The sequence below is a fragment of the Lissotriton helveticus genome, chromosome 7 (genome assembly GCF_964261635.1).
Source record: "Lissotriton helveticus chromosome 7, aLisHel1.1, whole genome shotgun sequence".
NCBI lineage: Eukaryota > Metazoa > Chordata > Amphibia > Caudata > Salamandridae > Lissotriton > Lissotriton helveticus.
This window is the reverse complement of record NC_136068.1, coordinates 1,196,341,112-1,196,369,011: the sequence shown is the minus strand read 5'-3', so window position 1 is coordinate 1,196,369,011 and position 27,900 is coordinate 1,196,341,112. Positions and strand designations below refer to the sequence as shown.

The window sequence follows — 27,900 nt, the reverse complement described above, 5'->3', positions numbered from 1 at the left end:
ACTTGCTGCAAGGTGGGAGGGTGGGAGCTGGAGGCGGCTGTGCAGGGCTGGGGGACAGGCCGGTGACCTTCAGGGGACTCAGGAGTTTATGCTCGGCTGGACGGTGTCTGTGAATGGACAGTTGGACGGGGCAGAGTTAGTTTATATGTTTGGTAGCATCTGACATGTGACTGACTCTGCCCCAGACCTGCCAGCTCTTAGATTGTCGAGAGTACTTGAGAGTTGCCTACAGGGGCCCCTGTTACCCAGTGTGCACATCACCTGTCAGTTCATCAAAGAGGAGGGAGCGCCTTGTAACTCGCAGTCTTAGCTGAACTTGCCTGGAAAAGCTGTCGTTCTGCGGGCCCATGATGCTTCCGTCCTCCCCAACCAGGGGGCGCGGGGTGTAATTATCCAAGCCGTGACGTACCTGACATTAACCTCCCATTGTTCCCGAACAATGCCGACGCTGTTGAACGATGTGTCGCGGCCCAGCAGGTCCCGGGCGAGCTAGCAATGCCCGTGAATTGGCACATTGTTCGCGGACACCAGGGATGGCGTGCCCGGGGGCATGCTGGTACCGCCATCGGCCTGCCAACTCCAGCCCAGGGCATGCTTCTCAGACGGATGCTTCCATTCAACGACTGGGTGTGTATCCCCAAGGGACTGATATCTGTTCGTGCCAAACAAATCTAGTAGTACACTGTTCAGACCGGTTTAACAATTTACTGCAATCAAGACGTACAGAGAAACATTCTGAGCAGGAGTAAAGCACAGTAAGACGCTTGAAATGGTAACCACACAAACACACGATGAAAAGGTGTGTGTACATTGAAGGCGGCCATTAGAATCCATGTTACAAGTCACGAGGCAGCATCCAGAGGGGACCACAGTCTCCCATTCCAGTCCACGCTAGAAGTACTCGTAGCAGTCTAGTCTGTGTGAGATCGTCTGATCCATAGACCCTGTTGCTGAGTGTATAATGCAGGCTAGACATGTAGAACCCATGATAAAAGTACAGAGAGCAAGCTACTGTGTACATACTAGAGGGTGGCCATTAAAACCCGTGCGACAAGTACACACAACAGGCCATTGAGTGTATGCTTCAGGCAGATCCGTGTATACATGGATTTAACAAGCATTTGCAATGCAATAGGTCTCGCATTTACGTAAGTTTGAGCTGTTGGCATTGTAAATGGCAATGCCTTTTTTTATAATTTGTTTTTTAAAACATAACTAAAAGGAATTGCCATTTACAATGCCAATAGCTTAAACTCTCGTGAATGCAAGACCTATTGCATTGCAAATGCTTGTTAGTTATGCTTTTGCAAGTGCCTGGCAGCTGCACATTGCTATGCAGACGTTATTTCTAAATCTCAAGTCCAAAATGGTCATTTGCTATCTTCCAACTGTAGCATAACAACAAAAAAACTCACTACAGGATTGCTGAGGAGCATACGCATGAATCGTCGTTATAACACTAGTCCATAAAACAAACAAACAAACCGCCAAAAAAACGACCTGCCCACTGACCTGTCAGACAGCCCACGGGACACTGTCAGATTGCCCTACAGGCCAGTTCGACCACGATAAATGTATAATTTATGAACTGTTAATGGTATTGAACTCAGCTCTATACATTTGTTAAACAATAGTGGGTAGAGAGACCACCGCTTTATTTGACCTCTTCTAACTGAGAATACTTCAGAAGGTTCCCCACTATGGAAGTTAGGAGTCCTTGTGGAAAACCCAACCTCCTCCAACGCACAAATCAATGCATCACAATTCCGAATCATTGCACAAGTCAGACCTGCTGAGGATCACACATGGGCAGAAAGTCTGCTCCACCTACAGAATAAAAGTGGGTGAGTGGGGTAATACTGGTGGAAAAGAAGGTCTAAGAACAATGCAGGAAGCACATCAATGCAAAAGGACTGCCAAGGAACACACCTGCTGTTCACCCCGAAGGCGGGGAATCTGCTTTGTTACCTCAATTGCTTAAAACAATCACTGCAGAGATTGTTTAGTGTAACCAGAGACACTCAGAACTGAGTCTTGTTTGTCGCTGCAGGAAATAATGACTTCCTGCATTAGAGTGCGGCGGTCGCAGCCTGTGACTGAAAGCACTGTGAATACAACTTTATTTTTTATTTTTTTAAATGTATTACACACAAAATAAAATAGGCTGCACAAAACTGTGCAGACATTTCAAGTTCAATAAAAACAAGTGTTAACGTCCCATTTCAAGAGTTCTGCATTATTTTCAAATTATTTTTATAACTCATTGCTCAGAAGTATGTCATTTCTGATATTTATTGCTTTCCATGTACTAAATTGCTTGGTTTTACTCGCGAGAAAGTGTCACTCTAAGTGTCACACATTTGGCAGCTGAACGTCACTCAAGCACACTGTAACTATGAAAATGTCACACATAAGCAATCCGGAATCTTGGCAGTTATGGGGGAGGTGTAAGTTCAATTTTATCTGACAACAAGAGTGATCATGACTGATTTAAAAACATGTTTTAATATAATTTCAAGTACAATCGGAGATCTGTTGGGAGTCTATAGGAGAAAGTCACAGAAAGCCATTGACTGGAATAACGCTGAAAACGTACACAAACAGGTGTTGTCTGGAATTCGGGTGTGGCTTAGTGGAAGCGAAGGGAGCCAGGACACGGGATAGCGTGCCGATGGAAGGGAGAGGCTGGTTACAACAGAAACTAAGCACTTTATTTCAACTTCTTTATTCATTTTAGTACTTAGCAAGACACCATGGGACTGACGGATAAAAACAGGCCCCAATTATAACAAGCACTGAGGTGTGCCGGGCGTGAAAACAAATTATCGGGCAGGGCAGCGTGGTAACTTACTGTCTATGGGGATATCAATCCGAAAATTGTTGCTGGCTATCTGCGCATGGAATGAATCCTCACTACGGGAAGCGTGCAGCGCCGGCGTGAGTCTTGCAGGTACACTGAGGCTGGGAAGGGCGAAAGTAAAGTAACATTTTAATTTTGCCAGTTGTTTCAGTGGGGTGGAATGACCGATCCGATTTATTGAGAGACGGTATACCGTGTAAAAAACATACGCATCATGGCTGTGCCGGGCCGCCGCGCTGCCCGCGACGACCCGGAAGCGGTTGGGAAGCCGGCCAATGCCAGCGCGGCCCCAACCGGAAGTCCCGCCCCATCGCGCCGAGAGACAGAGCGAGCTGCCCGAGGAGCCACGAAGGCTCCGCATTGAGTCCCGGTCCCGAGATGGGGGACCGGGTGAAGAGCGGCCGGGCGCATGGGGAAGGCGGGGCTCTCATGTCGTGAGAGAGCCCCGCAAAGCGCTACCGCCACCCGGGAGAAGGAGCCGCCGCCGTGCACCGCCAGAACAGGTAAGTTGAGTGAGAGGAGGGGTGAGTGGGGGTGGGGTGTACGCGTGCGTGTGTGTGTGTCTGTTTGAGTGTGTTTGTGCGTGCGTCTGTCTGTCTGTGTGCGCGTGTGTATGTTTAAGGGGGGGTGCGTGTGTGTATATGCAGTGTGTGGATGCCTTGGTTTGTGCGCATGCGTGAGTGACGACGTGCGCGCTCACGAGGTACAATCTCCAGCAGGAGACGCTCGTGACAGTTTTCTGTGCTGTCCACATTCCCCGCAATCCCTGGAAAGTGGCGACATAAGTAGTCTCGCTAGACAGCAAAAAGCTTTGCTTTTTGCTTTCGTCTAGGCGAGACCTAAAAACAGAGATTAACCAATTCATTGTATAATATAGTTTCACCACGAGAACTCACGTTCTCACGTTCGCAGCACATGCTACACAATTTGTAATAAAGACTAAATCTTACAACCTAATCTCAGGGGCATAACGCAGGCCCATGCAGCCCTTCCATTGGAGGGGGGGGGGCATTCTTTAAGGCCCCCGGACCATACAGAAGGGCCACCATTCTGTACAAATGCAAAAACAACAGTTGATGGACAGAACGCAGAACAATGTCATACATTCACCCCAGTACAGAGATCTGGGCCTAAATCCATCGTTTTTTTGCTCACCACACCAACCCAGTTCAGACATAGGTCCTGTGCTCACTACGCCACTGGAGTCGAGCTATCCTGGCTGATGAAGGCTGATAGCCAGAAACCGGTCCTAGGATGCTTGATTCCGGTCCAGGGAAGACATTGCTTGGCAGTTCGGTCTGGACTGTTCCCATGAGGCACAGGGTCAAGACTGATTTGCATATGGCCATGTCTGAACTGGGGTGGCTTGGTGAGCAAAATAACGATGGATTAAACCCAGATCTGTGACTGCGGGTGAATTTTTTGCTATTGTGCAACATTCCGTCCATCATCTTGTGTGTTTTACCATTCTGTACAAAGCCAATGAGTATCGGTGAGATATGGGAGCCTCAAGGGCCCCTCTTTATATTCTGCAGCGGGCCCCATGCCAGATCTATAAGTATCAAAACCAGCCTGAGTAGTGTATAATATGGTCTACTCATTAGAACCCATGCCATAGGTATATGTATTAAAGAATGATCACCAAAACCTATGCTGTGATTAAAGGTAGAATCCCATTGAGTGCATGTATGGTGCAGGCTAAAAAATAGAAATATGATAAAAATACAGAGCGGCCTCGTGAGTGGTGTATGTAAGAGTCTGTCTTCTACAGCTCATGATATAACTAGGCATAGATACAGTCCTGTGGTACTCATTCAGAAGTGGAATTCTCATCTGTATGTTAGAGTATGGTTCTCCAAAGTTGGTCCTGGAGGGCCGGATCCATGTCAGATTTTTAGCTTATGCCAATTAGATATATACAGTTTTCTTAAAAATCTGACATGGATACGGAACCAGGACTGACTTTGGAGAACCCTGCATTAGAGGAATCCACAGTCTAATCTAATAACATGATTTAATTTCAACTTAATTACACAGAAGAACCATTCTGGTAATGTGGATGACTACTTCCTGAGGTGACCCTGCGAATAATTAATTGTCGAAACGTAGAGAAACTCTCCCATTTGGTTGACATTGACGAGTAACAGGAAGGGACTGTTCATTTGCTTAACCTACCCTTACTTCTTTACCTTTGATTAATTTATACAACCACTGTGAACTGTACAGTGTTTTATGTATTATATGTTTTAAATACAATTAAAGTTTGAGAACTGCGTTGTCTGCTGTATATTCACCTACATCATATTGTATTATATTGTTTTGCATATGTAATGACTTAATACATTTGTGGCAGAAACTACGTTTATCAGTTGCTGTTGTTCTGAGAATGGTTCGTCTGTTTAATTAAGTTGAAATGAAATCATGTTGTTAATTAGATTGTGGATTCCCCTAATGTTCAGATGAGGTTTCCAATTCTGAATGAGCCCTACATGACGTTATTCAATATAATCTGACTTTTAGGGAGCTATTACAAAAACATCAGTGTCACAAATAGATGTACAATTTGCATAAATTATATTTCATTATGGTTTATTATCAAAATATTTTATCTTCCTATTCATATTTCATATCTCAGTGTTATTATGCTTCAATACAATTAAATCAACAGTTGTCATGATACCATAAAAACTTTCAACCAATTTAATTCAGTTAGCAGTTGTCCAGTTCAGTCTAGTTAGCAGGTGTCATAATTACAAATGTTCAGCCAACACATTTCACAGCGACACAAGCCACTTCTTCAGGGCAAAAATGTTAAAATAGCAATTGTTTTTACTAACGTTTCTAAGTCTTATCACATTATTCATAAGCATTTGTATAATCTCAACTCAATGGTTTTGCAATCACCTATTCTGGTTAAAATGACAAATTATACATTTTCACAGTTAAGTACCAAGTGAAGACCCATTTACACTTATTGTTCCAAAGAAAATCTTTTATGTAGTTATAACCCTAAAGCAAACAAAAAAAATCAAAAGACAGTTTATGACAAAATCCTGCACTATGCTCCCACCATTCTTATATATATTCCAAGTTCTTGAAACACTTGGACATGTAACACTGGCCATAAGTTGGATCATTCAAAAGTTAGCAACTACTGGGGTGGTTATATTGTTACTGCTTAGGGATCCCTTACGTCCACAATCTCAGTTTCCTCACGGAGTACTGTTGCTACGTACCTTTTTCTTAATAAAAAATAAGGTGATGTATGGTTGTAAACGTGGTCCTCTGCTAGTGGTGAAGGTAGGGGTATCTACATTGCTTCACAATTTCTCGATTCTTGTGTACATCATATTTTGGGAGTTTTTCTACAGCCTGAACATTTTATTTCGTGTGTACAGAGAAAATCATGTCCTAAATTGCTTACATTTAAAGAAATCAAAACACTATTCACTAGTTGTCCCGCACTGACCCGTATGTATCACACATAATCAACCAATCCACTAGTAGCTTACCAATTCCCGATAGAGGCATTTCACTGATTAAATAATCATGCTGTGACCATCACACCATTTCACTTCTTAACTAGTTACATAGTTACTTTCAAATCCAAGTAAAAAAAACATTCTGATTAAAAGTTTCAAAGTGAGGTATACTCCAAGTTTTACATTTCTAAAATATTCTGTCATACATAGACGCTAACAAAGGTGACTCATTTACAATCACGAGTACCAATCCCTTTGTATTATTTGTATTTCTTAAAGGCTAATTTGCCTTGCACTGGTCTTATTACCATCTCATATTGATACTGTCACTCACAATGTATCCTGTCTAATATCTTTGGTGACCATGAAACCACATTGTTGCACATAAATAGACATTTACAGTAAATGTAACGCTAGGAACAACATTCTAACAGCTTACCATGTCAAGTGATATAAATAATTTCTGAACAGAAATTGTTTTAATCGCTACATTGTAGCATAGAAGTCTTTCATATTGATACCATCACACTTAGGGGTCGATTCTGATCCGATAAAATCACCGTCCGTACGATTCGTATCCCGAGCCATTTCCGTACGACTTGTACACACACCGTACGACTCGGCGAGTATGATCCGGACCGGGTGATCAGGACGTGATTTGTATGGCCACGTCAGGTAAGGGCGAGTCGTACGGAAAAGCACACAAACACATACACACCGTACGGTCCGTACACCCCATGATCGTAAGGGTACGGTGCGTACACCTACGATCATGGGCTGTACGAGCCGTACCCCATGTACGATGGGTGTACGAGTCGTACCCCGAGCCGTACCCCATGTACGATGGGTGTACGAGTCGTACCCCGAGCCGTACCCCATGTACTATGGGTGTACGAGCCGCACCCCATGCACGATGGGTGTACGAGCCGTACCCCATGTACGATGGGTGCCATCGTACATGGGGTACAGCTCGTACACCCATCGTGCATGGGGTGCGGCTCGGGGTACGACTCGTACACCCATTGTACATGGGGTACGGCTCATACAGCCCATGATCGTAGGTGTATGCAACTTACCCCTATGATCATGGGGGGTACGCACCGTACCTGGGGGGGCCGTTCCGTACCTGTTTCGGGGCGAACTCTGATTCTACGGGAGTCTTCAGCTCCCGTAGAACAAGCATTTGCAATGCAATAGGTCTCGCATTTACGCAAGTTTAAACTATTGGCATTGTAAATGACGATGTGTTTTATATATGTTTTAAAGATCAAAACATAAATAAAAAGCATTGTAATTTACAATGCCAATAGCTTAAACTTGCGTAAATGCGAGACCTATTGCAATGGATGTGGCCGGGGGCAAGAAGGCAAGGACAGCTGGGGGGTGTGGGGGTAGGGAGAAGGCACAGACAACGAGAGGAAGGGCAGGGGTGAACAAGGCACGACATCGGGAAGTGGGGGGTAGAGATGGCACCAAAGCAGTCGTCTGCGACGATAAAATAAAGTGCGAGGCACAGAAATGCGGCAATGAATTGTGCACACAAAAGTGTGGCTTACATGAGAGTCACTGCAAGAAAAGGGAGAAAGGATCTGTGTGATCCACTTCAAAGCACCAACATACTGACATATTTTGGGATTCGAAAGGAAGTCACTAGGTTGGTGATGTCACGATTCATGCGGCAAACATTTAGAAATGGTTTATTAGATAAGATTCACGAGAGTGGTTTTCCACATTTCGGGTCTTCTGCTAGAACCACTACAACCTACCGGGATCTGTGGGTCAGTATGAGCTATGGTCAGGGTTACAGAAATTATGCGATTTGGCAGCCACAGTGTTTTCTAAATAATTATGGATGTCACAGTTGCCTCATAATCCATCAGCAGGCACGTAATCTGCCGAATTTAGCAAAAATATGTTAAAGCTAAAACGGATCACATTTTACTAAAAAGCATTGTCAATGCAATAGGTCTCGAATTTGCGAGAGTTTAAGCCACTGTCACTGTAAATGACAATGCCTTTTATTTATCTGTATTCAAAACCAACACATGGATAAAAGGTTTGTCAGTTACAATGCGAATAGCTCAAACTCTCGCAAATGCGAGACCTATCATTGTAAATGCTTGTTTTGTTTGTTTCCAATCACTCTATAGGAGTACTTGTCTTTTCAGGCCATCTCCCTTGTACAATTACACACATATCACAAAAATGCATGCACGTGTACAAAACGTATGCATTTCTTAAAACACGATCCGTTGGTATTGGAACTCTGGCTCGGTCATCCATCTTGCAATAGCGTAAACGCAAGGCACTTTAAGTGCTCACCAGTTACATTACACAATGACACATTCATTTTTGGCACTGATCCTGCTTCAATTAAAGTTTTTTTCCGATTGTTGCTTGCGCCCAGCTCCTCTTGCTTCTCTGCTTGACCCACCCTCCACTACCTCCTTCGTCGCTGCTTTTTTTTTTTTTTTGCACAAAGTGACTCAGAGTCCGCTCAACATACTGTGATTCTGGGCTTTCAGTAACTTTCCGCTATGCTGAACAGCACATGTGCTGTTGACATCATGACTAAAGGATATTCCCATTGACAAAGCCAATAGCTTGGGCATTGCCGCAACCATTTGGCTTTGCCAATGCTTGTTTTATGTTGATCAAATTACTTCTGAAAACAGCTGCACCATCAAGCCAGATACAAAAAGAATGTATAACATTTTACACAAAATCATTGGAGTACAAGCTCTTGGCCCTATTAAAATCTGAAAAAATATAAATGGGTCACTATTATTCTCTGAAAATGGTGCAAACTCTTGTAACATTGCATTGTTCTAGGGTAGAGGATGTGTGCACTAACATCCTTAGCATAGCGTATGCAAAACTGATCTTGACGCACATTTGACAATTTCAGAGAGTTCAGAGTCAACTATTAATAATTGGTAATTTGTGATTATTTTTAGACAGTTTTGTGATATTAAAAGCGAAACTATAAATCCAAGAGAGCGGCGTGTTCTTGTGTTTAAAAAATAAAAACAGGCATGGGTAATTCCATATAATAGCGATGGGCCGGCCCCTTATTATGCTTGTCAGAAGGTTGGTCTAATGTGCTACATTAACACACTTTAAAAGCGGCGACATGCCGGGAAGTTTGTGGCCTAAAAACAATCCATGCAATTTTTTACCCGCACTGTGACATATTCTTTGCAAGCAACCTGCAGTATATATGTGGTTTGGTAAGTATTCATCACTTGGCTTTACACTGTTTGTTCAATAAAGAAAATTACACCAGCAAACCTCTGGAGGTGTATTAATGAGGGATTACTACACAGCCCAGCACATGGGTATTTCTGTGTGTAGCCCAGTAATTATACGGGGTGAAAAGAGGCTGTACCTGCTGAGAAGCCAATTCCTTGTCGCTTTCATCTACCGCTACGTCACAGCCTACGCGCAAAGCCCAGGACCCATCCATGACTCGCAAGTGCACTGCAGAAGAAGCGAGCCCAATCCCAACCTCGTTCTTTCATGAGCCCCCCACCCAGTGAAATCGTTTCAGTAGTCACGCTCATCAACGCCACTTCCTGCATTGTGACGTTGCGGCACTAGGGACGACATGTTAAAGTCAGGCAAAGTTGTTACTGTTTTCCAACACCAGAATCAACGAAATTATGTTTGACTTTTACAGCTACTTTTATGAGTCATTCTCTCCTCTATCTCTCTGTGGTGCTTGATCCAGTCTTTCAGAACATACGCTGGTAGTTTATAACTGGGCACGTATGCTTTTAAAAAATGATCGTACTTTTAAAACGTCCACTTGGTCTTTAGGTGCGGGAAAGCCGTTAAAGATGGATAGTAAATTGGTGATAAACAACTAGACTGCTCATTTATTTTCTTTCTGTGCCCACAGGGGCGCCATGCTGCAGGACTAAACAACTTTTGACCCCTACAGCGTTTCGTGCAACTAGCATGTGACGAAAACGCAATTTGATCGAACTGCTGTTCCATGACTTAGTCAGAATAATTTAATTTTTAGTCTGTAAACTAGACAAAGGTAAACATGACGCACCGTGCAGTTAAAAATGATAGCGGACCAGAGAGGGAGCATGCCGGAAAGGAGTTCTGCCTCCTGATTGGCTGTTTAAATAGAAACCTGTGGTGCGCGGAGCCGACGCGGGAATTGAAACTAGTGGTGCGTGCGCACCAGAGGAGCGGGGGCAAGGGAGCGCGAAGACGCCGAGATGAGGTAGGGGATGTGTGGGTAAGCGCCGGGGGTTCTATGTGTTTGTGCGTGCGTGTGTGTGGGGGGGGTTCTGTATGTATGTGTGTGTGTATGCGTGGGGGGGGCTGTATGTGTGTTGTGCATGTGTTGTGAAGAGCCTGCCGGAATCGGAGCGTGTGTTGACGCGCGCGACCTGATCCCGGCAGGCTGCTGCGTGTGTGCGCGTGCCAGTCTCTTGTCCTCTCCCTTTCAGTCCTTGAAAGCCAGAACGATAACAATAGTCTCGCTCTGCGACAGCAGGCCTTTGGCCTGCAATCGCAGGGCGAGACCTAAAAAGGGTCGTACGGAGCATACCCAACACGAATCGTACTTGCCTGGTCGGAAAAAGCAGCCGCGAACCGTACAGATGTCGCGCACAGCGGGTTCTGAGGGAGAATCGTACAGAGATTAGAGTCGTACGGTCTCTGTACGATTCGTACGGAGTATGGCTCCTGGTACGAAACATACTTAGTCGTACGTACGGGATGTTTACAGGTACGATTCGTACGGGGAAAAAACGCTCCGTACGACGATTCGGAGCGCTTTTTACCGGATCGGAATCGACCCCATAATGTATCCCATCTATTGTTCACAGTAAACACAAAACCATATTTTTGCACATAGAGCTATATTTCCTCTAGATGCAATGCTGGGGACAACATACTGACCGCATACGATGGACTGAGCGCTGAAACTTTTCAAATACTCACCCCCAGTCACTATTAGATCTGGGTTGAATCCATCATCGTTCTTTAGATCACTTTGCCACCCCAGTTCAGACCCAGCCATATGTAAATCAGTCTTGACCCTGTTCCTCATGGGAACAGTCCAGCCCAAACTACCAAGCCAGGTCTTCCCTGGACCGGAAAAAAGCATCCTGGGACCGGTTTGCTTTCCCAATATTTATGACATTCAGCATGGTGAATTTAAACTACTTGCCCTCTAAAATCAAGTTGCCACAAAGAGAAGAGGATTTCTGGCTAAAAATTATGCTGTCTATAGAAAATAACAAAACTCTAATTATTGGGCATACCCCTCTCAAATTTAAAAGCAATCTGACTCCACTATATTATGCTATGTTGCTTTCACGGTTCTACATTTACCTGTCCTCCAGTGCGTTGCCACCTCCACATACTGATACCAGCTGAAAGACTTACTCAAAATCTCTCATGGTTAAATATCTGATCAAATTAAGGTAGCCGTTCATTAAATTAAGATACATTAAAAATTCTAATTGCCAAATGGTCATTGATTATAAAATCCCGAAATTGTATTTATTTTATTTTTATTTATAAAGTTTTATATAGCGCAACTTGACCCAAGAGGGTATCAGAGCGCTTTACATTTAGAATCTTTGCGTTAAAAGTTACATCAGTTACAAGAGCATAGTAAAGTAGAGTATACAAAACTCTGCTGCAAGAATTTGTAGGAGGGAGGGGAGGAAGGAGTCATAGCGGAGAGACAAGGAGGAACTGTGCCCAATGTCCAGCTGGGTAGGTGACGGTCAAGGGGGAACTGGGGCCAATCTCTTCAATAGCTGTCTAGAAGCTCCACCGGGCATCAGCCATGTTGCTCAGGTCTCAGCTTTCAGGAAACCAGTTTTGAGTATATATGATTTGAGAAGTGTATATAGCGCTGTCTAGACCCGGAGGTATCAGAGCGCTTAACCAGAGGATCGTTGCATTACAAGGTACATCTGAAACGTTTTACATAGCGCTGGCTAGACCCGAAGGTATCAGAGCGCTTTACCAGGGGAACATTGCATGACTGGTTACATCATTTACAATAGCATAGTAAGGTAAAGTAAACAAACAACGAGGTTGAGAGAATTAGTAGGAAAGGAGGGAAGGAAGGAGCCATAGCAGGGAGACGAGGAAGAACTGTGCCCAATGTCCGGCTGGGTAGGTGACGGTCGAGGGGAAAAACAGGGCCAATCTCCTCATTAGCTGTCTAGGAGCTCCACCGGGCATCAGCCATGTTGCTCAGGTCTCAGCGATCAGGAAAAGAACGTTTTGAATAGATGCATAGGCTACAGTAGCATAGAGCATGTCCCCACTAGAAGATAGAGGTAAAAGAAGGAGGGGGGAGTAAACAAACCAGAGTAGGGGCTGGGGCTGCCATTTAGGCCAGATGGGGGATGTGTTTGAGATCTAGTTGAAGTCCGTTTACTTTTTCTCTGAGGAGTAGCACGACGCGATAGGGAACACTGTGGCAGCCATCTTGGAGTGAGGCAAGGGATCAGATCTTGGGGCTAGAAACAGCCGGTACCCACTTTATAACTTCACATGGCATTGGGTGTATTATGTGGAAGACGCTTCCTTTGCAAATTAAAAATCGCCACTCGTCATTAATGAGCTCACCGTACCATGGTTAACATCATGAGATGGTGCATTAAGTGGCAGGCGCTTACTTTGCGAAGTTATAACCACCCCTCGGCGCTATTCAGCTCATCGTAGCAGGGTTTGCATCAGGGATAACAAAGCTCCTTCATTTGAGTTCCGGTTGGCTGCCATCTTTGGGTCAGGCACTATGTTTCTTATCACTGCAAGCAAGCCCTTCTCCCTTTTAGTTAGTAACTATTGCTACGTTGAATAGTAGAAGTGTTATTTGTTTCCTTACTCTCTGTAGAATAGGCAAGAGATGGTGCAATATGAGGTTGGCGCCTACGCTGCCATGTTATATCCGCACCACTTCATTATTGCGGTCGTTGCAACAGGGTTCACTGAACCAGAGGGGCCGCCATTTTAGAGACAGGCACCAAGGTTTGTTTGTGCAGCATCCCCCAGGATTCGGTGCATGGACCCTTGCCCCCAGCCTCTCAGTCACTCACCAGTATTTATCTCAGGATTCTTTTCTCTTTTTATACTTGGCTGCCAGCGACGGACTGGAGTACCGGGCGGGAGGGGCCCCTCCCTCCAGCGATCCAGAAACCACTCAATGGGATTTCCCGTCTCACTCCTCGCGCCATCGAGTCTTCCCTGTTTCTTTCCTCCGTCTGTCTGGGGGCCCAAAAGATCGGAGCAGCCTGGTCAGGGACGCCCTCAGTCTCGACTTGGTGCCCGCCACTCCTTGTTTTCAAGCTTTCACTCTCATTCTTATTTCAAAAGACTTTCCAAATACCAAATCATTCTGTTGTTATAAAATAAAACAAAACAAAACAAAAAATAATGTGAGGCCCAAATCACCCAAAGTTTGTCATTGCTTGAAGATAAAAATTAAATGAAATTCTGTTATAGATAACTGAATTTCCTAATGAAAAAATATATAAAACATACAAGCCAATAACCTTTAAAGTCCACATTCGAGGTTCGAACCCTCATACTCTCCCTCTGTAGCATCATCCTCTGGTACCATTAGTTGATTAGGTCTCATTAGTTTAAGTTGCCAACCAAACTCTGTTCTGCTCAACAGACCTTCCCCGCAAACTTAATACGTTTGCCTAAATGTCCCAATTATTCAACTCATTTGATATGATTATAAAGGTAGTCAAAGGCCAACATCAAGCACGTAAACGCTCCTCACAAACGTACTTGTTTACCTATTGTAAAAGAATAGGACTACTGCAACACACTCTTCATAGGTATCATTGCACACCTCCTGAGGAGACTACAAACAATACAAAGCTCAGCAGGAAGACTCATCCTCGACCTCCCTTGACGGACCCACATCACACCACACCTCAAGAAGCCACACTGGCTCCTGATCCAGAAGAGATGCCAGTTCAAGATGTTGTCCCACGTATACAAGGCACTGCACAACGAAGGACCAACAAATGCATGCCCGTCTACCAACTGTCCAGCCATCTACGATCCGCCTCCCTGTTCCTTACAGATACAGTCGGATCCGCAGAGGCAACAGCGGAAGATGCTCCTTCTCACACCTCATCAAAGCTTCCCCTGCACCTCAGGACCACCTCATCGCTCCAGGAACTCAGGAAAGGACTCACAAACTGGATGTTTGAATGAACAGAGCACCACGAAGCAGCTAGCAACTCCAGTGCCCGTAGACCCTCATAGATGATTTGCTGCACTTTATATATACTGATTGATTACTCAATCTACTTTTAGACTACAATCGGCATAGATTAGTCTAACACTCATAGTTATATGATAAACAAAGAAACTTGTAATCAGAATACATTCTGGAATAAAGCATTAGAAAAAATACCAATCATAAGTTTCCGGATTTAACCCTTGTATTTTCCTTTTCTAGCGTCGTCACCCTGACCTATTAGGCTATTGGATCTTATTTTGTTCATGCTGCCTAGGACTCGGTGATGCACAGCTATGCTGACCAGCAAATATAAAATAATCTAATCTATGATTTTAAGCCTCCATAGCCATAAGACAATCAACTCTCTTGGGTATCATGCAATTTAAAGAACTTTTTCAAGCACACTCAACAATACCTTACAGTAGATTCTTGTTGAATCCAGAATTTTATAGTACACGCATCGTATTCCGCATCCAGGGATCAAATCTTCATATTTAACTCACTCGTCATCATAAGCCAATATCATTAAAAAGCTAACGGTATATATATATCAACCCAGAACCTGCTCATAATACCGCAATGATGTACCTACAGAGACCAGAGAAAAGACCGCTTTTTCCAAGCAATTGCAGTAGCAGTAGACATGTCTCACTAATAACGTACAAACTTATACTTTATCACCAGTGATTTCCAACCAGGTCCCTAAGCAGAAATCTGTAAACATAAAAAGCCACAAGGAAAAAGCTAGACAATATTTACACTACCTCTAAATCACAAAAATTATTTCAACATAAACGTCTTTACTCCACAGTAGGGTGAGAGAAGGAAGAAGGAGGCTACCAATGTTTAGCTATTTCAAGAAAACGTTATAGTCTTCTTAATCTAAAGTGTGGTATGGTATTCTGTATCTACTTTAAGGTCTAATGTACATAGTGTCTCAATCCACCACGTCTCTTTTAAGTGCAATGTATGTGTCCCATCCCCTCCACTGTTGTGTACTTTGATGGGATTTATCCCTATTACTGATATTCTAGATACATCTGCCACATATTTTTGTTCTTTAAAGTGTTTGCCTAGAGGGGACCTTTTATCACACTTTCTTATGACATTTATGTGTTCCTTAATTCTCTCCATCAAAGGGCGAATAGTTAAGCTCACAGATAATTTTTTAATAAAGACAGGTAATTAGGAAGACACAGAAGCTGGTATTGCAACTGATAAAAGTCTTGATTGTAAAGTTTTTACTCTTATCCTGATTGACAAATTATTTTGTTTTATTTGATATAAACTTGCAACATACACAATTGTTGCAACAAAAGCATTCTCCATGTTTTTCCCTTATCCAGGTCTCTATGGATTTTGCAACAAACCTATGTGTGTCGATTGGACTCAAAATATTTTTCAGGGTTTCCGCTTTTCTGAAACTTACCAAAGGATGCTGGCTGACAATGGTATTCAGATCTTTGTCCACCTTCAAAACATCCCAATGTTGTATATTTAACCATTTTCAGCAAACACTTTAGTGCCTAATCTCCCTTGTCGTTGACTAATGCTACACTTCTTTTTGATCAGTTTACTTAAGTAAAGATTCTCTCAAAATCTTCTGTGCTTTATTTGTTGATTTTATCAAAGTAGTTCTAGAATAGCCATGTGCTGTTAAACTTTCTATAGTTTTAGACTCCTCCATCGTATAATCATTCTTATTGGAATATTTTCTTCTGTGTCTAATAAGTTCCCCATAGGAAATATTATTTTTCTGGTTCTAGGGATATCCTGTTCCATAATGCAAAATGATATTACTAGCTGTACTCTTGCAAAATGATTGTATATGTAATGTTTGATTTCTGACATATCATTCTAAATCTAAGAAGACAATTGATGATTGACTGTATTCCAAAGACAGTTTAACATTAATTCAATTGGAATTCAAATATTTGTGATAAGACACGAGTTTATCTTCTGTTTCTTCCTATACAATCAATATGTCATCTATACATCTGACCCACAGGGCCACATGTTGATATCCATCATGGATCCCTTCATTCCATGCAGGTTCCCTCTCATACCAACCCATAAATCAGTTGGCAAAAGAGGGTGAAACTGTAGTACCAATTGAGGTCCCGCAGATTTGGTGATAAAGAGTATCCTGCTATAAGAAAAAATTATATTGAGTACAAATTCAAGAATCATTTTCGCATGATTATACAAACTAGCAGATTTCATACTAAAAAAGTATTTCAGTGCTTGTAATCCATCCTTATGTCAAATGCTGGTATAAAGACTTTTCAGATCCATAGTTACCATCCACAAGTTGTCATTCCAAGGAATATCATGTCATTTCTGTAGTAAGTCCTTTGTGTGCTTAATATAAGATGCCAGATTCAATACAAGAGGTGCCATAAAAATATCTATGCATTCTGATATTCTTTCTGTTGCCGATCCTAGGGCTGAAATTGTACGTCTACATGGAACGTTGATATCATTTATGAATCTTTGGCAAAAAATAGATTATAGGCATAGTATAGGAGTTTCGTTGTTGAGATATCTGAATTCTTCTTGGTCACATACCCTTATCAAGCCACAGTTTAACAATTTTGAAGCATTTAAATAACACTGTACTTGATACCTTTGCTGATCTCATAATCAGTTTTGCATGACAATTTCTTCGAAGCCTGGATGTAAGAGTCACAAATGTTTAAAATAACAACATTCCCGCCCTTATCTGCTTGTCTTATAATGAAAATCATATTATTCCTCAAAGAATACTCTGCATGTTTTTCTTTTATTGTTAAGTTGTTAGCATTGGAATATTTTGGCATACAATCAATGTCCTTACAAACAAAATAAAAAAATATATCAATAACATTCTCTTTTGGCATGACTTTTTGTTTGGATAATACGTACTGACCCCTGTCCCGTGGTCATATAGGGTTGTCTTTGTTAAGTATTTATACATGGCCATAGTACCATAAGTACATTGATGTGTGACCTTAACAAGAGCTCATTCAAGCTAATAGTTGCCACTATTGCAGTAATGAAAATGTCAAACAAAATTGCATTACCCCAAAACCCATCCCCTCTGTCAGTCAGTTATGCTATGAGGTGCCCACCTTCGCAACAGACCAACAAACTCGTCATTTTACAGACTACTTTGATTCCTACATCATAAGTAGCCCTGCTCTGTCTGCTACTTTGATTTTGGTTTTCTGTCTTCTTGACAGAATGCCAGGACTGTGTTTGAGCAACAAAATTGAGGGTAGTTTATGTTAATGAAAGTTACTCACGATTGTGTTGTTGCTGGCCTGCACTTTGCTATTGTGAGCGTGTTACCATGTCTCTGAGCCCTCGGGCATCCAAGTGCCAAACTGGGGAGCGGAACTCAGCGTGGGCAGCGACAGGAAGCCAAATCTCTCCCCTCGGTTGGGGGCTGAACATTAGTGTATGGAGGAGGTTATTGCAAGTCTATTCTGGGGAAAATTGAGCTTTTGGCCACGTTTGATTAGCTGTGGTCTTCTTCGAGAAGCATTTGTGACGGCCACAAGATTGTAGTGGCTGAAAAGGTGGAAGTTGGAATGCAATGGCTTCCATTCACAGGGCAAAAACTATTTGGTACGGAGCTTAATTACCTAATTCAGAAAACAGCGGAGGAAAAGAAGATCCAACAATATTTTAAAACCTTTGCAGCAAAATTTTTTTTTTTTGCAGTGGACCCTGGCGCAATCCACGCAGCAGTCACGCCATTCCCTTCGAGGCCGGGCTCGTGGTTGAGTGCTGCGGCGCTGGGTGAAAGGATCTGACCGCAATTATCAGAATCCCAAAATCATGACTATCAATTGCATATGGCGGGGGCAAAACCTGGATTAGATTTATCAAGGGCAAGAAGGTACATGTGTAGATGTTTTTTCCTTTGAATAATACAATGTAGACCTGCTGAAGATGAACCTATTTATGGGTACATGATGGGCCCTCTCTCTTCTTTCCGTACCCAGCAATCTGATGATAGATTAGATGAAGCTATATGCAAGATTTCAGATTTGAGCCGCACGTGTTTAAGTTTGGTCTGATATAAGAATTAACTAATATGTAATACATATGTATGTAAGGATGTTTCTCACAGTCATGGAACATTAGCATACCTCTTAAATGTTGAATATTGCTGCACCGTTGGTATGCATAATGCACGACAGATGTAATAGCTGTGTGAAATAATGAAAATAATCATTGAACTAGCTTTTTTTGTTTTTTAAGTGATTACGCATACTAATAAAAATGGTATTCCATAGAGTTGAAAAAAGAGCCACAGCCTTGGTTACAAGAAGCCCCAGTGTCAAAAGATTCAGTAAAGAAAGACTATCTTCTGAAAAGGAGTAATGAACCTTTTGGGAAAAGGTGCAAAAACAGAGGTCCCTTCCCCACAAAGAACTCATGGGATTTACTTGATTTTTTTGTGTGCCCAAATTGAATGGAAACTACAGACTAGTGTTGGGTTTAAAATGGCAGAATCCGTTTTTTCTCAATACCTTCATCAGAATGGCAACTCTGTAGCAGGAGATTCCACTTTTGGCGGAAGAGGACTATATGATGATGACCCTTGATCTTCAGGAATCTTATTTTTATGTTTCTGTTCATTAAGAAAGTCAATCACTTCTAGGATTTGCAGTACAGGGCATCATTTTCAGTTCAGAGTGCTTCCCTTTACACTATCAACTTCTACAAGTTCTTTTTGATCAGTTTACTTAAGTAAAGATTCTCTCAAAATCTTCTGTGCTTTATTTGTTGATTTTATCAAAGTAGTTCTAGAATAGCCCTGTGCTGTTAGCCTTTCTTTAGTTTTAGACTCCTCTGTCGTATAATCATCCTTATTGGAATATTTTCCTTATTGGGCTTTTAGAAAGGTACTAGCACCATTTATTTTGGAATTACATCTGGTGGTGTTCAGAAAATGCTGTACCTAGATGAGTGGCAATTTTTTTCCTCCTTTTTCTAGAGCACAGAACAATGTGAAGAGGATTGCTGAATGTCTCCACAGTCTGGTTTCTTCTAAATCTAAAGCGATCAAACTTGAAACCAGGCCAAAACTATTTACTGGGGCCCTGTTCGACACATCGAGTGCTCTCATGTTTCTTCTGGTAGTAAGGCCCCTGTCTTTGCAGGAAGCATTTACTGACCTTCTGTCCTGTCAAGAATCATGAGCCAGGATGTTTCTGAGAGTACAGGGCCTGAAACTGGGGAAAACAGCAGTGGTTCCACAGGCTTCTCTCCATCAAATACCACTTTCACCAGAGACACAGCGTTTCGAGACCATGATTCCAATGTTTCAAACACTCGGACAAAGTCGAGATTAGTGGCTAGTGATGGACAGTCTCCTCAAAGGAGCCAACATATCTTCCCTGATCCCACTGGAATTAACTACAGATGCAAGTCAGTGGGATGGGGAAGCAGCTCTTGGAGAAAAAGAAGTGAAATTGAGTTAGATGTCTTTGGAGTCTTCCCGCTCTTCAAATTGGAGGAAATCCTCGGCAATAGAGGTGGTGCTGTAAATGTATATTGATACTTGTATAGCGCACTACTCACCCGCAAGGGTCTCAAGGCGCTTGTACGAATACTGCTGTGGAACCCATCCTGGCTTTCCCTGTGAGGTGTCCACGCCTGGGCACCCCCAAGGTGGAGGCCAGTGATCCTTAGCGTTGTGGGGGCTGTTGTGGAGATTAAGCAAGCTATTGCCCAGAGTTGCAGAGTGGGACTCCATGATTGGAATAGGCACAGGGGCGAGAATTATCAGGTCCGTGGAATTTTTGAGCCCAAGACCCGCCGAGGCGGGGAATTGAACCCTGGTCCCGGGCTAGACCTCTGCATCAGGGTCTGCTGCTCTAACCATTGAGCCACACTTCTCCACAGGTGCTGCATGCCTTTGCTCCTTTGATTAAGGGGAAAAATGGTGCTATGAGGATAGACAACCAGGTAGCCAAGAGCTATATAAATCGACTTGTGGAAACCAGAATGAGCATATATGTAGCACAGCAAATATGCCTGTGGTTAGTGACCCACCTTTTCTCCCTAGTAGTAGCAATGTACATTCCAGACCAGGACTATTATCACGCAAGACAGTCTCAGTCAGAACATCCCGTCCTTGGTGAATTTAAGGTTGGGGAGGAAAGCATTCCAACAACTTCCCATGGTTTGACCATATTGCCTTCCAGTCTTTTACTCTTTGCCGCTATTGTACAGAATTAGGGTGAGTCAGGCATGAATGGCAGGTGCCATGCCTATCAAATGGCCAATGGGTCTCATTTACAACTTTCCTCCCATGATCCCTCTCCCAGGGGTGCTTCAGAACCTTCAGGAGCAGAAGGTAATTGTGATCTTAGTGGCTCCTTTTTTGGCTAAGGCGGGTATGGTTCCTGATACTAATGCATCTGTCAGATCAGCAGTGTTTTCATTTCCTGCTATCTCTTCCTAAGATCATTTTCCTCAGCTGTCTTTCAGAGCGTTACAGGTCTATGATCTTTTCGCGTGGTTCGACATTGAAAGGAGGGTGGTTACAAGAGTTTAGGTGTTCTTGGGAGGTAGCCATTTCTATCCAACAGTCCAGGAGTCTATCTACTTGGTGGCTGACTCAAAGCACTGTAATATTTTTTTTAAAATGTGTCTCCTGAAAAATCTTCAGGCTGCCTCATGTGACCCTTTTATGTTCTCAGCATTTCTAGAGGATGGGTTCCAGAAAGACTTGTTTCTAGCTACTCTGTCCTCACTGTGGGAAGCAATTAACGGGGTTACTGCAGCCTTCAAAGATTTTGCCAGGGTAGATCCATTGGTTAAGGGATGAATAGAGAGTTTTAGACTAAGAAATCCAGTCCAACGTGCTATGGTTTCTCCTTGTGGCTCGGCATGGTTTTGAAACAATTACGAAAGCTTCCTTTTGAGCCGATGAAATCAGCAGTCTTGCAGTGGTTGACAGCTAAGGTTAATTTTTCATTACATTCACATCTGCCAGAAGGTTGGCAGAGTTAGGGGCTCTTTTGGCATCTTCCCCTTGCATTAGGGTTCTCCAGGATAGGGTAATTCTAAGGTTAGACCCTAAATTCAAACTTAAAGTATCATCCCACTCTCAGTCTGTCAACAAACAAATGTTTTGTATGTTGTAAATAGCAGAATGTATGGCACTTGTATGATTACAAGTCTATGCACGATAAAGGGGTACTAATGTCCTTCTTTCATTGGGAAATCTGAACAAACTTTTGTATATTATTATAGTTTAACTGACTGTGTGTGATTGAGAGGATGGGTTTTGGGGTAATGATTTTATTATTTACCAGTAATCCTCATTACCTCAAACCTTAGACTTCCCCTTCACAGTCAGAATACCCACCCCCTGCCCTGTTTATTTCTAAATAAAGCTGTGGTAAGACGCATGCGGGCGGGGAAGGAAGGAGTAGGTACTTATGATAGAGCGAATATCGGAATCTGGAAGTAAAAAATCAGTTGGAAGGATGTCTGTCAGGGAGGTGGGTTCACCCCATGCTATACATTGTCCGGCAGCTCTAATAAGTCTATTACCCAAGTACTGGGACAAGCCCTTGCACCCTTGTTATATGAACACAGAGAGTATCAAATGAGAGTTTAAGAGAGCATTCTCTCCAAACTTGTGCCATACCAGTGGAAAGATGAAGTGTTAACTATGTATTGATGGCCAGTGATTACTCGCACCAACAAGACACTATCATAAGATGTTTGTGCGGTTGTTGAGTGTTGTACAGACCTGCTCTGTCAAATCTTTTAAGAATTCTGTGTCAAAACCATTGTGATTCATGAGTGCAGGGCTGTTGCGCCCATCTGGGAGCCACATGGAAAGAGAATCTTTCATTATCGAAGTTATCCTAGATCATTTTTAGTCCCAAAATGATCACACTCAGGAAATGTTCTGAAATGAGTGGAAAAGGGGTGAGCGCGCTGACTCCAAGAGGAGAGGAAAAAAAGATGCAACTTCTTTGTTTTAAAGTTTGAGTGGTACAACTGTGCTTTTTGCAGATAATATGTGTTTAATTGCATTCAATGGAAGTTGTGACAATATATGTTTGAGGTGTTAAACGTGTGGCAGGGTCAGTATTAGCCCATGGATCGGGTGTAGAGGGGATGTAGTGTTTGTTTTGAAGAATGTATAATGCTATTTTATTTAATTTAACACAATTTCACATTTTTCCTTTTTCCCTTTTTATGCCTTTTACCCCAGCACTGGAAATCTCTGTTTGATCAGGTATGTACTCTGCTTTATCATGCCTACCACTTCTTTTGTGGGACCAGGACTTATTAACAATTGATAATTTACCAGTGTCTATGTGGATTTTTTACTTTCAGCTCTCTGTACTCAGATTTTAACTTCCTATCACTAACTAATCGGATTTCTGTCTTGTGTGATCCTAAAATGCGATAATATTGATTTTGCAATAAATGACTTTAAAATAGTTGCCTGATTCCTGAAAATGCTTGCGAATGTCAAGCTCATATTATCAGGAGTGAGCAGTTTTTCCAGTTTATATGTTATTTTCCCCTTTACATTCAGGCCCGGGAGGGCTACTCACACCTCACAAATGGCCTTTGAGATTTCCTCAAATTACCGCATTGTTTTGGGGATTTGCACATCTTATAATTTTCTTTTAAGAAAGTGTATTTGTGTACAATACTTAAATACTTAAAAAGAAATGTTAATCTGAAGATGTGTGTTGTATGTACACTCTAACAACCTCGCTTAAGTGACTGTCAATTGTGTACTTTGTCCTTTAATTTCTTCTAGTTTTTCTAGTCTCCCTGGGCATTGTTGACTTCACATTTCACAAAACGAATTTGACACAAGGAGTTACTGTCCAATGTCCTTACAGACTAGTTTCCAAAATTAGCCCCATAATGCACACCCATTTTTTGCTACCTCTCGCACATTGTGCAAAGGGCTGCATCACAAAATCTCCAGTTGCAGGGGTTCGCAGAACGAACTGACTATTAAATATTAATTAGGCAGATCGCTATGTGAGATGCCCTCTTATTGGCTACCAACCAAGGGATGGTGACCTGCAAGGAAAGCAGACCACCATCCCTGAGTTGCATTGCCAAAAATGAAACTTTGAGAAACAGTTTGTGTTCCTTAAAGAAAGCACTGTTGCTTTAAAAAAAAATCTGTTGGGGAAACCATTTGGAGGGGAGGGCGCAGGCAGTGGTCACCTTTGCAAATCAGTTTCCTTACTTTAGGTGTTGCTAAATGATGAATGGTCGCATCCATTGCTACATCCCACCCAACTCAAAATTAGGAGGGGACACCCCATTCACTTCCCTCCTGCTTGCTATTCGACTTTTCCAACTGACAAAATTGGTTTTGCACACAGCAAAATGCCTTTTTGCAGTCCCAAACAATGTAATTTAGCAAATTGCATGGTTTGCAACCGCATAAAGACTTCCTACACCTGACCCACAATTCCTAATCCAGAGAGTTCCACCTCACAGCACTGGAAAGAAACCAATGCACAGTGAATGACACTGATTGTTATTTTACTATGATTACTGTTAAGCAAATGGAAAGGTACATCCTCCGTCTGAAGAAGACCACGTATTCCAGAATTGTCTCGGGAGGTTTGGAGTGCAAACATTATTAACACGTGTTCTTGTCAGAGTTGGTTAAATGGTGTTGTTGTTTAAAACCACATTCAAATCTTAATCATTTTAAGACCACTCGCTCCGATTAGATTCTCTCTTCCTCTGTTTTATTGGTAGTTCAAAGATTTGTCCTGCTTCTGGCTTTCACCAACTTGTTTTGAGGTTGTTTTTATCCGGGCCTGGTACACGTGACCAAATGTTAAGGACTGAAGTCCTCTTCTCAATCGTTAGAAGCTGCGCCTCACCTCTTGCTTCTTCAGTTTGATTCGCCACTGCATGCACATTTGTGGTGTTTCTCACAAGCAGATATCAGTGGTCTTTCACTGGAAAAATGGATTCTTAGAACTCATCCTTCCCTTTACCTAATGCTCTTGGGGATTTCCATATGAATCAGGAGATATTCCTTCCAACTTTTGTACAAACTGTTCTTCAGGTAAACAGTCTTTATATGACGAGGACTTTTGGATTTTAGTCATGTCACACATCTTAAAATGCTATTCTACACGCTCTATTATTATACGTTCATAAATCCTACCTTAATGGAAAACCATTACATTTAACACAACATCAATTGTAATTTCATAAATTGTATTTCTATAAATGCTCAAACTTTCCTAGAAATGTATTTTGACTACCATAAAAATAGACTAAAAATGCATCTTGAACTTTAAAAAAATGCATAAATAATATTTACTAATGTAAATAATGGTTCCCTCAAGTAAAGCTGGGAGCCTTCGCTTCCTAGGCAGTACCCATATATTTAAATGTACAAGTCTGTGCAGGTATTGGGTATACCCATTACATGTATGGTAATATCTTACAGACAAGCTTTGAAAAACAAAATAGCAGTAGATGCTCCTTGTGAATGGTGCAGTGTTAGTGAATGGTGCAAGATAGTGAACAATAGTGTTTAGTATAAACTAAACAATTGTGTTTTGCAAACACTATGACATGCAGAGGACATAAAAGGGGTCCAGGGCTGGCTGGAGTGGATTAGAGAACAGCGTCTGGAAGTGGTTCAGGGCACCTTGACTGAGACCTGAGGTGGGTAAGATCTCAAAAGCAGGACGTCTGTCGAAGCTGTGGTGGATCAGAGCGCTGTGACACAAAGATGATCAAGGCCTACTGGGTGAGAGAAGGAGTCGTAAAATGCAGCCACAGAGAGAATGGGGAGGAACAGGGCATAATGACAAAAGATGGAACAGGACACAGTGAAAGGGGACGGGTGCTTTAGAGCAAACAAATAGGAAAGAGGGGGTCAGGCCCTGGAGATGCCAGGGCATGGTAATGGACAGCTGCAAGCATATGTGGGAGAGAATAACTCTGAGCAAAGGAGTGTGGGTTTGCAGCAACATGTGTGAAGGGTGGCGGAAGCACATGAGGGACAAAGCAACACAACTCAGGAGGTTGAGGTAGATTTCTGGAGGAGAAGCACATGACGAGGAGTGCGGGCTGGGTGTTTTATGGGGAGAAGCACACGAGAGAGAGAGCGACAGGGCACAGTGGTGAAGAAAGTACACTAGGGAGAGAGCAACACATAGCTCAGGGTCATGGGCTATGGTGGGGAAAAAGCACAAGACTGAGAGATGGAAAACACATGCACTCACATGGAGTTCTTCTCCAAAAAGTGAACAGGAATCTACTTAAAGTAAGCAGTAGAAGGATACAAGTCCAAGCAAAAGGATGCTAAAGAGGCTATGCTCCAGGGGATGGACAAGCACAAGATGTGACGAGGAAAACCATCACATACGAAATAAGGAAATAAGAATGACCATAAAACCAACCAGTGGTAACTGATGGGTGGGCGGTAAGCCCACTGTAAGTTTGCAATACGTCTTTTGCAACCAGCACACTTTTGTTATCTGGTAGGCGAAACCTACAAGCAACCACATGCTGCAAAAGGGAGTGAATGGACAGGAGCAGTGGGTGCTTTAAAGGTTGGGGCATGGCAGCACATTAGTAATAATATTAACCCTGCATTTGTAAAGCACGAACTAATCCCCCATGAGGGTCTCAATGAGCTGGGTTCCGTCGGGGAAATTAAGTGAGCTATTGCCCAGAGTCACATGATGCTGAGCTGATCTGATCTACCTCCAGCGCTGGGGATCGAAGTGTGAGCCCCACGCTCTGGAGTAAGCCACCCTGGCCGCTGCCCCACACCTCTCATTCAGCTCTGAAAGCAGCCCCCTTAGCCCACAGCCTGCTGTGAACGTTAGAGGGTCAGAGTGGCAAGTCTTGCCATGGACTTGTGTGGTATTGTGGCACTTTCCAGGTAACAGAGCTATGTGAATGGTTTTGATTCTGATGCACTCTGGGGAAAAGAATATGGTTTTCCTTTTGAGGGGCAGTGCTTAGGAGATAGAGTACAGGACGCAGGGCGATATTTTGTCATGAGCAGTGTTGGTGTTTGGCCTGTTCTATGTGCACTTTTAAGCCAAGTGCTGTTGTGTTATCGTGCTTCATGCTGTTCGGCGTCAGGAGTGATCTTCGGTCACGTGATGCACATATCGCTTCGTCTTTGTAGAGAGACGGTGCCTGATGGATGGGCAGGAGCTGAAAGAGTTCAGTGTTTTAACACAAAGTGATCGACCTCTCATGCATATACGGGATGGCCCCTAAAGTTCACTCAGTTCTACCACTTTACCAGTTCTACCACTTTACAGATATATGTATTTATATGTTTTCTAAAGTGTTGTCTTGTGACAGGAACTACTTCATAGCACTAGCCCTGTCCATTTTTTAGTGTGGAGGGGGGTCATGGCGGCGCTAAGGAGTCACCCAGCTGGTCATTTTCTGGCTTTAGTAATAGTTTGTCTTGCGGTCTTCCGTGGAGCTGCCTCTAGAGGAGCAGGGCTGGGGCAGTCCCATAATAGCATCTTGGAAGAAGGGCAAACGTCTTTGAACAGATTTGTTTTCAATTTTTTCTTAAACACTGACTATACAGCAGGCGCGCAACGCCGATAGGCTAAAAGGGATTCAGCACCTCCCTTGTGTGTCTCACCCGGGCAGATGCAGCTCGAGCTGCTGTGGGCTTGGTTGGGCAGTGTCTGGAGTCTTACCTCCGGCACACCTGAGTTTTTCACACGTCTTTAATAAAACATTTGCATATTTACATACCTTCGTAAACTGGTTACAGAGGCTTCATTTCTTTCTGGTTCCAGCACCCCCTGGGTCCCCACTCTGCCTATTCTATACATTTGTATTTAACTTTTACTACTGTAGTGTGATAAAACATTTCATGAAAAGGAATATAAAGTAGGTTTGTCAAAAGAAAAATACCAGCAATTTGTTGTTTAAAGAGCCCACAAAGGCCTCATTTTGACAATGACAGGGGTATAAACAAAATAGTATATATTCATTTGTAATGCGTGTGGAAAACACTGCAGCAGATATTGCTATACTGCTGCAAAACAGGCCCCCTGTACCAAAAACGGCCCCCACTGGTCCAAAATTGGCCCCCATCCTTCTGACCCACTGAGAAAACGCCTGATGCCTGCTACAGCCAGTCCGGCCTGACCGTGAATAATGGCATAATAGCAATAGTTTAACTGATATCTGAAACCCTGCGCCAGCCCCTAATAACATGCAGAGTTAGTTCAAATGCCTGGGAATGCACCCTGCATTCAGACAGCTCACTCCTCATTCTCGCCCTTAACTTTCACACTCACCCT

At 42.9% G+C, this 27,900-nt stretch overlaps 1 protein-coding gene across 1 annotated transcript in view; it reads left to right on the top strand.

Annotated features, from left to right (window-relative positions):
* RHBDL3 (rhomboid like 3) overlaps positions 1–27,900 on the top strand; it is a 605,698-nt gene that overhangs the window by 23,073 nt on the left and 554,725 nt on the right. The window contains exon 2 of the mRNA XM_078650797.1: positions 22,818–22,841. Coding sequence (XP_078506923.1) covers positions 22,818–22,841 — 24 coding nt within the window. The remainder of the gene's footprint in view (positions 1–22,817; positions 22,842–27,900) is intronic.